Source organism: Cherax quadricarinatus, chromosome 29 (assembly GCF_038502225.1).
Source record: "Cherax quadricarinatus isolate ZL_2023a chromosome 29, ASM3850222v1, whole genome shotgun sequence".
Classification (NCBI taxonomy): domain Eukaryota; kingdom Metazoa; phylum Arthropoda; class Malacostraca; order Decapoda; family Parastacidae; genus Cherax; species Cherax quadricarinatus.
In genome coordinates this window covers 2,829,542-2,842,825 of record NC_091320.1, presented here as the reverse complement: position 1 = coordinate 2,842,825, position 13,284 = coordinate 2,829,542, and the positions used below count along the sequence as shown (strand labels likewise).

General features: G+C 39.3%; 1 protein-coding gene across 2 annotated transcripts in view; it reads right to left on the bottom strand.

The window, feature by feature from the left end:
* The window catches only part of LOC128690646 (EARP-interacting protein homolog), a 55,251-nt gene that overhangs the window by 12,565 nt on the left and 29,402 nt on the right, over positions 1-13,284 (bottom strand). For both annotated transcript variants that reach the window (XM_053779384.2, XM_070089604.1), the window contains 4 exons: positions 11,048-11,180; positions 7,379-7,463; positions 6,243-6,447; positions 2,934-3,112 (listed from right to left, as the gene is read on the bottom strand). In XM_053779384.2, coding sequence (XP_053635359.2) covers positions 2,934-3,112; positions 6,243-6,447; positions 7,379-7,463; positions 11,048-11,180 — 602 coding nt within the window. The remainder of the gene's footprint in view (positions 1-2,933; positions 3,113-6,242; positions 6,448-7,378; positions 7,464-11,047; positions 11,181-13,284) is intronic.

Genomic DNA, 13,284 nt, shown 5'->3' with positions numbered 1-13,284 from the left:
TATGTTGTTGGATGTAAGGTAGGAGTAAAGTCGCTTGTGTACTACAGTGGACCCCCGCATAACGATGGCATCACATAGCGATTAATCCGCATATCGCTTGCTTTAATCGCAAAAATTTTGCCTCACATACCGCTTAAAAACCCGCTCACCGATTTTCGTCCGAGACGCGTCCAATGTGCGGCCTGAGCCACGCTCACATGTTCCGCCGGTGGCATTGTTTACCAGCCAGCCTCCGCGGTAACATCCAAGCATACAATCGGAATATTTCGTATTATTACAGTTTTTTCGGTGCTTTTTCTGGAAAATAAGTGACCATGGGCCCCAAGAAAGCTTCTAGTGCCAACCCTACAGCAATAAGGGTGAGAATTACAATAGAGATGAAGAAAAAGATCATTGATAAGTATGAAAGTGGAGTGCGTGTCTCCGAGCTGGCCAGGTTGTATAATAAACCCCAATCAACCATCGCTACTATTGGTGGTACAGCTGCTGCTGCTGCTGCACTGTCAGCTGCTGCTGCTGCTGTAGCATCGTCTGCTGCTGCTGCTGTTGTAGCATCGTCTGCTGCTGCTGTAACATCGTCTGTTGCTGCTGTAGCATCGTCTGCTGCTGCTGTAGCATCGTCTGTTGCTGCTGTACCACCGTCAGCTGCTGCTGCTGCTGTAGCATCGTCTGCTGCTGCTGTAGCATCGTCTGCTGCTGCTGTAGCATCGTCTGTTGCTGCTGTACCACCGTCAGCTGCTGCTGCTGCTGTAGCATCGTCTGCTGCTGCTGTAGCATCGTCTGTTGCTGCTGTAGCATCGTCTGTTGCTGCTGTAGCATCGTCTGTTGCTGCTGTACCACCGTCAGCTGCTGCTGCTGCTGTAGCACCGTTGTTGGTGTGGCTTATTGAGAATACCAAGAAACAATTAACCCCAGAGGATTTGCCACCCAGGATAACCCAAAAAAGTCAGTGTCATCGAAGACTGTCTAACTTATTTCCATTGGGGTCCTTAATCTTGTCTCCCAGGATGCAACCCACACCAGTCGACTAACACCCAGGTGAACAGGGAAAAATGCCTGGAACTAGTGCTCATATTGGTGAATTTAAAGCCAGCAAAGGTTGGTTTGAGAGATTTAAGAATCGTAGTGGCATACACAGTGTGATAAGGCCTGTTCTGGAAGAAAATACCAAACAGGACCTACAGTACTCAGGAGGAAAAGGCACTCCCAGGACACAGTGTCTCATCAGTCATTGCTGCATCTTCAATAAAGGTAAGTGTCATTTTTTCTTCATTTAGTAGACTAGTACATGCACAATATATACTGTGCATGTACTACTCTACTATTGTGCATGTATCCTTCTCTTTGTGTGTAGGAAAATGTATATTTCATGTGGTAAAAATTTTTTTTCATACTTTTGGGTGTCTTGCACGGATTAATTTTATTTCCATTATTTCTTATGGGGAAAATTCATTCACATACCGATTATTTCGCATAACAATTACCCCTCTTGCACGGATTAAAATCGTTATGCGGGGGTCCACTGTATTTTTTCGAATATCTTGGAAAGTAAGGGCAAGTTTGATATGGGTCTGTAGTTATTCAAATCAGTTGGATCTCCTCCTTTGTGGATTGGGGTGACCCTTGCTGTCTTGAGGATAGATGGGAAGGTTGAGGATGCTATATATTTGTTAAACATTGTTGCAATAATGGGTGACAGTTCTGGTGCAGCTTTTTTTATATATGAATGGTGGCAAGTTATCTAGATCACCTGCCTTGTTCTTTAATGATGAGTGAGACTTCAGTGCGATTGGTTGGAGCTAGAAATCGAGTATTTGGATAGTTGCCAGTGAGGTACTCGCTCGGCTGGGTATTTGAACCAGGAATTTGACTTGCTAGCTTTGATCCTACAGTAGAGAAGAAGACATTAAATTTGTCAGCCGTGTCTATAGGTTGTATGTAAGGTTCATCTGGTTTAGTTAAGTTTATCTCTCATTTTCCAGACGGTATTCGTGATCCAAAAATTTTCGAGAGGGTTTGCCAGGTAATTTTCATATCACCTTTCCTATGCTATCCTAGGCTACTCTACACTCCTAGACTATCCAAGCCTATCAGACTATCCTCAGTTGTCCAAGCCTATCCCACACTGTCCTAGGTTATCCTAACCTATCCCACACTATCCTAGCCTATGCTACACTATCCTAGCCTATCCCACACAATCGTAGGCTATTCCAGCCTATCCCACCCTATCCTAGGCTATCCTAGCCTATCATAAACTATCCTAGCCTATCCTACACTATCCTAGGCTATTGCAGCCAATCTTAGCCTATCACACACTATCCTAGGCAATTCAAGCATATCCTTGCCTATCCCACACTATCCTAGGGTATCCTAGCCTCTCCCACACTATCCTAGGGTATCCTAACCTATCCTAGGCTATCCCAGCCTATGCTACTCTATCCTAGGTTATCTTAGCCTATCCAACAATATCCTAGACTATCCAACACTTTCCTAGGCTATCCCAGTCAATCCTACACTATAAGGAAAATGAAAATTTTCCTTTTTAAATTTAGTAATTTATAGAAGAGAAGGGGTTACTAATCTCTTGCTCCCATCACCAATATTACTGCTACGCAATGGGGTCTGCCCCAAAATTAAAATGTACAGTTTAGTTTTTGGGATTTAACATACTTGAGCATGAATAATGTAGCATTTATGAAAAGATAGTTGGATTTAAGTTTTGGAGGTAGGAAGTACAGTGCCTGCACTACAATTGTAAGAATGGGTGGAGGTGTTGTGGTTTAGGGAGTCATCTGAACTGTGATATCCTTGCATATCTGGTAAGATAGCTATTGAATGAGTAATGATTGTGTTGTCTTTTCTGGGTTGTTCTACCTTGGTACAAAACTGCTGATGAAGCAAAAAAAAGTTGTGTAAAGAAATTTTGCACTAACCTAACAAGCTGTGTGTGTGCCCCCTCAACACACCAAGATGACTTCATTGTTCGAATGTCCCATGCACGGACACTAGAACCATGAGTAGCAGCAATTTGGGATCCTAGCTGATGGGGATACCAGCGACCAGTACCCAAGCTTACACTACCTCGACCTTCCACAGTAACTTCTCCTACTATCTGAAGAAGAGAAAATTAGGCTAATTATTAATATATAAATAGTATTTGGGAAAAATTGAGGTGATCTACTAAAATTATGTTCAATGTTACACTTTTCTGTAAAAATAATACAGTGTAATTAATTCAATTTAAATTTTTAATAAAGATGAGAAAAACTGTACAGGAAGCAACCACTTAAAAAAGCAGGATATTTTTATAACACATCAACCATCTCCCATCAATGTAGGGTGACCCAAAAGGAAAAGAAACCCTTTCACCGAAAGGGTTTCTTTTCATCACCGACTTGCCAAATGCGCACCAACATTACAATTAAGATGCCCCTCCAAACTGTAATATCCCCACTCTTCAGACTGCAGGCACTCTGAAGAGTGGGGATATTACAGTTTGGCTAACCAGGATATTACAGTCTGGCTAACTAGTTTCCCCGAATTCCTTCTCCACTTACCTTGCTCACACTCCAACAGCACGTCAAGTCATAAAAACTACTTGCTTCCACCTCTATCTAACATTCTCACACACACCTGTTGGACGTCCAAGCCCCTCACATACAAAACCTCCCTTAACCCCCTCCCTCCAGCCTTTCCTAGCACTACCCCTATCCACCTTCTATCCATCATTTTTCCCACCATATCACCTAAGATTCCTAATAAATTCAATGTTTTGTTTCATGTGTACACAATGAAATCCAATACTAGGTCACTTTCAGTCTCACAGAACAAACAGCTTGATACCAAAGTGTGTTCTCTTGGTATATACTGCTTGAGCAACCATCTACCTGGGAACATGATCTAAGACTCATTAATGACAAGGTTCTAGAAGGGATAATAATACTCACTGAACTTCTGCTTGAGATATATAAAACACCACTAGTCTTGTGTAACATGTCGCTTTTGTCAGGCCTCAACTTGTCGAGAAGTGTAACATATGTAACAGCAGGATAGGCATGAAATCACTGAACACTGGGGTACATATAAGGTGGTCAGTCGACCAGTATGATGCAATAATGTGCTTATACCTATGTGGCACAAACATGATTGTGGCAAAGAAGAAATACATCTCAGCCTCAGACTTTTTTCATATTTCAAATTCAAGTTTATTTCCACAAGATACACTGTTTATACAGAAATGGGTGACACTTGAATGCATGTAGAAAGTCCATGGTTATGCACAGCATTTCAGACAAGCCTTTCACTTGAGCAACCATGAATGTGGTAAAACCAACCTGTTTGTTACTGTATATTGGAAGTACCTATTGGTTCCTCTCACTATAATTTGCATTTGGAGTTCACTGAAAGAGAATTCAAGAATTCCAGTTCAATGGTATCATTCCCAAGGGTACAGTTAGGCTAGATTCCTCTGTGTGTACCATCTTATTGATGGGGATTGGACACGAAATATGCATCCTCCTGCCAGTCCCAGACCACATCTGGGACTGGCAGGAGGGTGTTGGATATTTCCAGCTAGTTGTGGTGGTGGTGACAGTGGTTGTGTGTGGATAGTAGATGCAGCCTGGGGTCATTGGGGTGTGGCTCCCAGCCAGGGTTGGAACTGGTGCCAACTACCTCTTTGTCCCACCAGCAAGTGCAAATTGTCACTGGCATTGCCCATGGCCCACTAATCATGCCAATGGGTGATGCATCTTCATCTTCACTATTACTGTCTATCACTGGTGTTAGGTCCTGTGATGTACTATGTATATCAAGGATAGCAACAGGGACACTACAAGACTGCATGCATTGCCGTATAAATTGATCCTTCACAAGTGAATAATTATCATCCCTATCACCAGACTGGTCAATGATTGCTAGGAAATCTTAAATCCACATTACTATCATCATTTTTTTTTTTTCAACAAAACAGCTGTATCCTACTGAGGCAGGGTGACCTAGAGAGAAAAACAAAAGTTTTTCTTTTTAAATTTAGTAATTTATACAGGAGAAAGGGTCACTAGTCCCTTGCTCCTGGCATTTTAGATGCCACTTACAATACACATGGCTTATGGAGGAGGAATTTTTTTCCACTTCCCCATGGAGAACTATCATCATTACTACTGACAAAACCACGAGAGAATATGAGCTTTCACTTACAGCCTAGATGTATACTGGACACACTTGAATCCAGAGGTGAATGGCTGTAGGTTATCAGGACTTTCAGCACTATTTCTAGCATCCTTAGCATAATTTTGTCACTAAATATTTGAATCCATAAAATTCATCATCAAGTCCAGTATCTTCACTGTTGGAACTGTCATTGGGCGATAATTACAAGTTGAATTTGCCTGGGAGTGAACAATGGTATACTAAGAAGGCATTCCCATACTGTGTCATTTGAATACAGTGTAGATCAGAACCCTCATGGTAAGGTGTACCAGGCCTCTCCCACCAAATTTGTGGTTGTTAGAATTTGTGCGCAGATCTACATAGGGGATGCTGGCATCAACAATGTAAATCTAAGTGGGAGACAGTGAAAATATTAACATATAATTCACATTCCACTTTAATAAAATCTGTTTAATTTTTGTATTCATCAATGTCCATACTAATCTACAACACTTGCAATATGGATTTTCATTTACAACTATAGTGATAATGCTTCATGGATAAATCTGACATCTAGGAGTTTTTATGCCATGGTCACTGTTTCTCAGGAAAGAAGAATAACAATGAAAAAAGGTAGACATACATAAGGTACCATATTTCACAGCTTATAAGACTTGTTTTAGTTTCAATGGCTCAGCATCGGACGTAACTGGGAGAGCTACAGCCCACCCCACACCCCAAACTTATAGCTCCCATCACTGACCTTCAGTTTATAGGACGCAGGGTGGTTTTTGGAGACACTTTATGGAAAAAAATTAATCTAATAAGCCGCAAAATATAGTAGATACAAAGAGAGAGAGAAATCAACCAGCTTGTGATGACTAGAGAGGACTATAGGCCACAGGCATAAACAACCAGGTTGATTAGACAGTCATTCAGGATGTTTGGCATCAAGCTAGCCCATGAAGTAGAACTCTTGAAACTGATCACAGCTATGAAAAACTTTGCTACTAAGAAGGAATGCATTACATAAGCATGCATGCACACACCCACACATGTACACACATATATATGCACACACAGCATCTTACCTTGGCTGACTTTCCTGCAGCTTCCACATCCCAGTAGAAGAGACGGTTATCAACTAGTGTAACAAGCCGGGAATCATATTCGGGTGCCCACACCAGTGACCACACTTGTGAGCCCAGCCCAGGGACAGGTGAACCTGGTACTGCAGGTTCACCTCTACATGTTCCATCTAAACTGCATAATTTTTCAACTTGTTCACCACCAGTCCTGTTAAAAACAAAATTTCCATGTTATAAGTTTTACAAAGAGCAATCAGGTAACGGGCAAATCCTACACAGATGCAAAATTAAAAACAAAGCAGAAAACAGTGATCTTAAAAGGGTCTCTGAGTGATTGAGAATTTAATACAGTACAGAAGGACCCTGACTTATGGTGTTTGTATACCTATAATAAAGTGATATGAATTCATATTCTAATCTAGCACTATTAAGAGAAATAGAAAAAAAATATTAAATTGTTGAATGGAATAAGCAACTTAATAAAAAATTCTTAGTATTTTGCCACTTAAAATTAGATGTTAGAATCAAAACTCAGTTTCTACAAAAATCCTATGGGCTTTCAACATGCTGTTACTCATTTCTGTATAAACAATGTATCACATTGTTGAAAATGGTATAAAATACCAACAAGTTGAAGATTAAGACACATGTGCAACAGTTGGGTATCTTTATTGATGAAACATTTCACCTACACAGTAGGATTCTTCAGTCAAATACAAAGGGAGCAGTAGTAACGAAATAAAGATGACGTAATTAGTCCATCAATGTTGGAGCTGAACTCTTCTCCAGGCTGAGGGACTGACCACCTCAATACTTTTTCTCCAAGGTTGGTGGACTGATTACATCATCTATATTTCATTACTAGTGCTCCTTTTGTATTTTACTGAAGAAGCTTACTGTGTAGGTGAAATATACCCAACTGTTGCACATGTGAAAGATACCCAACTGTCGCACATGTGTCTTAATCTTCAATGTATCATACTAAAATAAACTTGTATTGTAATTGTATCTCCTACAGTAATACACAATTTTAAAAGTTGTACTGTATAGCATTAATAAAGCTCTCAGTAAATGTGTCAACAATCAATGTGTATGTTATTAATAACCACAAAAAATTAATATATTGTACAGTCTCTCACCTTGAATCATCGAGCACACCCGAGGCAGAGCCTTCAAGAGGGAGTCTCCATATTGCTGCCCCAAACTCACCACAGTAATCCTGGGCTGATGATACAACACCTATTTAGCATCAGACTCAGATGTGATTAATAAAATGCAAAACATATATATTAAACTCTTTCCCAGTATCTCATGTAGTTCTATGCCACTGACGCCAGTGTCACTCACGTAGATCTATGTTTTGAGCTCAACTCCCTCAGATAATCTTAGAGTGGGAAATTCTGGCCTAGAGTGGTAAAATTTTGCCTTCCCCATTATGCAATGCATAATGCACTTCTGACCCTGTGTCTGGATTAAAACAGCAACTTTGAGGTGTTTTCTAAGATGGTCTTTGTTTTATTAGCTATTTCATATCAGTTGATAAAATGGAAGACATACTAGTGATGATTTTGGTCGGCTTCAGGGCCAAAAATGGCTTGAAATAGGCTCAAAGTGCCAGAATATTCAATTATTGATGATTTCCCTGAAGAAGGACAGGGGTCCCCTCTGACCCACCCAGTCTATTTTATGGGTTATTACTAGGTCTAATTCAATTATTGGGACAGCCTAAACCACGACCAATCATTCTTTGATTTTTTTGTGTGTGAAATTAAATTCAAAGTGTTATATAGGAGAAGCATGAGAACATGATTAATGAACAGAGACAAGGATGTTTTAGTACCTGGAATACCTACAGTGTTTATTTTGGATTCCAGTTTTAAATTGGATTTTTCAATATTGCATAAATGTGGCCAAATTACCACCTTTGTGCACATTATAGGGTAATTATGATAGTTAAATGGGTGGTTTCTTGTGCTCAATCAATAGAGTGAAAGGAATAATAGCAAAATACTAGAAATGGGTCGAACTGAGCATTAGAATTGGCTTAAAACTGGACTCAAAATCAGCAAAACTGCCAACTTTACACTTGTCTAATTCCACAAATTTTCCATCAAATTATGTTTTTTGTGTCACTACCTTCCAAAGAAAAAAAGATTCTCTACCATTTCAGAAGATGATAGTTTATTTGTTAGGTCATGCTATAAAATAAAAATTAAGTATAAAGTGAAATCTAACTGCTGGACATCATGTCTATCAGCTATCTGGCCTAGCAGCCAACACTTGTAGAAAAAACAACAGATTAGTTTAATATGAATAACCAAAGGGTCTGAGATATATATACAGTGGGTTCAAAATATTTACGTCTCTTCTTTCAACAAACCGGCCATATCCCACCGAGGCAGGGTGGCCCAAAAAGAAAAACGAAAGTTATTCTTTTTAATTTTAGTAACATATACAGAAGGGTAATATTTAGTGAAGGGATTCAGGGAAACCGGTTATTTTCATATAGTCGGACTTGAGTCCTGGAAATGGGAAGTACAATGCCTGCACTTTAAAGGAGTGGTTTGGGATATTGGCAGTTTGGAGGGATATGTTGTGTATCTTTATACGTATATGTTTCTAAACTGTTGTATTCTGGGCACCTCTGCAAAAGCAGTGATAATGTGTGAGTGTGGTGAAAGTGTTGAATGATGATGAAAGTATTTTCTTTTTGGGGATTTTCTTTCTTTTTTGAGTCACCCTGCCTCGGTGGGAGACGACCGACTTGTTGAAAAAAAAAAAAAAATACAGAAGGGGTTACTAGTCCCTTGTTCCCTTCATTTTAGTCGCCGCTTATGACACGCATGACTTACGGAGGAAGAATTCTGTTCCACTTCCCCATGGAGATAAGAGGAAATAAACAAGAACTAGTAACAAAATAGAAGAAAACCCAGAGGGGTGTGTCTATATATGCTTGTGCATACATGTGCAGTGTAATCTATATGTAACTAAAAGTAGCAAGACATACCTGAAATCTTGCATGTTTATGAGACAGAAAAGACACCAGCAACCCTACCATCATGTAAAACAATTACAGAACAGCAGTTCCTCCCTGGGCAGTTGCTGTCTACCAACCTATTACCTAGGAAATATTTACTTACAGAATAATAATAATAACTTTATTTCTACAAGTACATGTACAAGGTATACAGGCCTAGTGGACATCAATGCATACTACTATATAGAAAGCCCCTTGTTATGCAGAGCATTTCAATTTTGTCCCAGGAAGTGACCCACACCAGTCGACTAACACCCAGGTACCAATTTTGCTGATGGGTGAATGCTGGACAGCAGGTGTCTTATGGAAATACATCCTAATTAATGATTAATGGGAGTATGCATACCTATTGGTTTAAATTCCATAATTTAACTAATTATTGGTCTGAGAAACTAATTTTTTGTGTACTGTGCACCCACAGCTCATTTTATGGAAGGCAGGCACAAACGTAACATTAAAGGAAGGTCACAATAGGTCGGTATCACGCCTTATTAGCTATATAATACTTACTGCAAATCTTTTCTATATTACAGAATGCAGTTTCATGCAACAATCTCATCATAGGTAATTCTCTTGCTAATTCAAAATGTGAATACACTGTTAAAATTTCAGATATCTTATCATTAACACTGAAGTTAATGGGCTATTTCAAAGTTGAGAGTCTCATCTTAAACTGGATATCTTATCTAGCTGATGCAAAGTGTGGCTACTATCTTAAGATTTCAGATATGTTATCACTAACACTGAAGCAATTTGCCATTTTCTATATGTTTTCTATACATCTCTAAATGGTTGGATCTTCAAGCAATCTATGATATAACGCTCTAGTGTGTGGCTCTGTCTCTGTCCAAAAACTTTATATTTCATATGAGTCACCTTTCCGTTCAAACTGAGCTGCCACAGATATTTAAAGCCTAGTCTTGGTCTAGCAGAGAAATAATCTTGTAGTCTACAAAGTTGACCAAAGGATTGTCTAGTAACTTAAGTTTAAAATAGATTACCACATATTAAAACTTACACGTACATGAGTCATGAAATCATAACACAATTACAAACAAACCGCTGGCCTGAAGTTTCAGGACTCACAAGCCATGGGTTCAAACCCCAGCCAATCTGTGGTTTAAAACTTACATATTGTATTAATACTGGTAGAACTGCCGACAATATACAACAGAGGAGGAACACTGAAACAGGCCTTCTCAACTCCAACCACTAAAAGAAATATTTGTCTAACTTATTTTTATGCTACCCAAGTAATAGCTTTTATAACCTTTTACTCATGTGCAAGTTGATTGTTCTACCATATTGTATTACTACTACTACTACTACAACTAATATTACTACCACTAGTATTACACCTCACTCTAAGCCTATATATACCCTCTGTATCCATGTATTGTTTGTAACGGCTTGATAAAGCTCCTGGAGAGCGAAACATTTCCACAATAAAATGCCACATTAGTTTCACATGTGTCCTTTTACCTAACTTACATATTGTTCATGATGCAATAAGATCACAGTAAACAGGTAATATCACAATATAGAACAACCACTGTGAAAAGAATAATGTACTTCCAAGCGCTTTTGTCAGTTTCTCACATTATCAAGGAACAGTTCCTTGATAATATGAGAAATTCACGAAAGCGCTTGGAAGATCATTATTCTATTCTTTTCACATTGGTTCTTTTGCAATGTTTATGATATGGGGAGAGTTCAAGCTTTGCCATATTTGTTCATAATGTAAATGAAGAGGAAACGAGAAGTAACTTACTATTATTGTAGACTGTGGCTATTAGATCCGGACTCTGAGGAGCAGCAACAATCCTCCAGACTTCCCCAGCTGGGTGCTCAAATGTTTGCTTAGTTACTAAACTTGTGTCATCATCAAATTCAATGAGTTGAATCTATTGATAAAGAAAATACAGTAATAGAATACATGTAATTAAAATTATACTCTTTTAGCAACAATGTATGTTACCAGCTCTTTAAAAGAACAGCTAGTTTCATCTTGTTAATCTATCCTTTTCTTAGTAGTTTTATTTTGGTCTATTTCTATCTATCCTATCTGGTACCATGAAAAAAATATTTGATGGGTGAGTTATTTATTTATTAATGCGTGGGCCATCTCCCACCAAGGCAGGGTGGCCCAAAAAAGAAAAACTTTCATCATTCACTCCATCACTGTCTTGCCAGAGGCATGCTTTCACTACAGTGCAGACACTGTACTTCCCATCTCCAGGACTCAAGTCCGGCCTGCTGGTTTCCCTGAATCCCTTCATAAATGTTACCTAGCTCACACTCCAACAGCATGTCAAATCCTAAAAAGCATTCGTCTCCATTCGCTCCTATCTAACACACTCACGCATGCTTGCTGGAAGTCCAAGCCTCTTGCACACAAAACCTCCTTTACCCCCTCCCTCCAACCTTTCCTAGGCCAACCCCTACCCCGTCTTCCCTCCACTACAGATTTATACACTCTCTTGGTCTGCACATCCCCTACCTTTCCTAAAGCCTCCTTGTTCATCTGCTATCCTACTCTCTGTCTTATTCTTAATTCTTTCAATAATAACCCTACCATACACTTTACCAGGTATACTCAACAGACTTATTCCCCTATAATTTTTGCACTCTCTTTTGTCCCCTTTGTCTTTATATAAATGAACTATACATGCTCTCTGCCAATGGGTGAGTTACAACCTCTTATTATATAGAAAAACCTGCCCTTTCATTCATCATTTTACCTCATCACTTCAACATTGTCACATTCCCAAAAATTATAAATGCTCTCAGTGTCCACATTTGTCCAAAACAAAAATCTTCTGAAATAATAAAAAATCTTTTTCTGAAGATGTAATGTCACCAAAGGTACAAAATTTAATGGAAAACCTATGGGATAATGCAGGAGCAAAGTTAGCATTCTGTCCTATTTTAAGCAAATTCCCTTGCTTGATTCAATCAAATTCTTGACCATTTCACTAGTATGCCTTAAGATTTATCGACTGAGCACTACCAGAACTATCCTATGCACAGAACTTGGTAATTTTGCCAATTCTATGCAATATTAAAAAAATCCATTTTAAAAACAGAGTCTAAAGCAAATACAGTGGTCCCTCGTTTTTCGCAATTAATCCATTCCTGGAGCCGTTACTATAAACGAAATTTACGATTTACGAATCAATTTTCCCCATAAGAAATAATGTAAATACAATTAATCCGTTCCTGACACCCAGAAGTATTAAAACAAAAAATTTTTTTACATGAAATATACATGTAGTACATAAACAATACAATGGGAAATGATGAATGAAACATTAACAGCATAACACTTACCTTTATTGGAGATTCTTCTTAGTGTATGGGAGACTGGAGGAGGAGAGTGGATTGTTTATAGTTTGGAAGGGGAATCCCCTTCCATCAACACCTCAGGTACCAATTGCTTTTCTGGGGTTGCTTGTCTTCTCTGTTTCTTAATGCCACTAGGACCACCTTGAGAGTCAATAGAGTCCTGTCTCGCAAAATAACTGTGGAGAGAGCTCTCTTTCTGGCGTCTCTTTAACACTTCCCTAAAATGGCCCAAGACTTTGTCACTGTACATGTTGCCAATATGGCTTGCAACAACCTTGTTAGGGTGATGTTTCTCCATAAAGCTTTCCATCTTACCCCACATAGTAAAAATCTCTTTAATTTCTGAAGAAGGCACCTTCTTCCATCTCTCTTCCTCCTCCTCTGCAGCAAGATTCTCAGCTGCGATGTGTTGCTCTTCCTGCTGAAGCTCTTGCAGCTCCTCAGTGGTGAGCTCTTCGTTGTGGTCTTCCACCAATTCTTCCAAATCCTCCAAACTCACATCCAACCCCATGGAACTCCCCAGTGCTACAATTGATTTTACAACAGACATAGGCTCATCAGGGTCAGTCCCAAACCCTTCCTCTTGTCGACACAATCTGGCCACAATTTTCTCCAGGCAGAGTTCAAAGTCCTGGTAGTCACTCCCTCCCAAGCCATACCTAT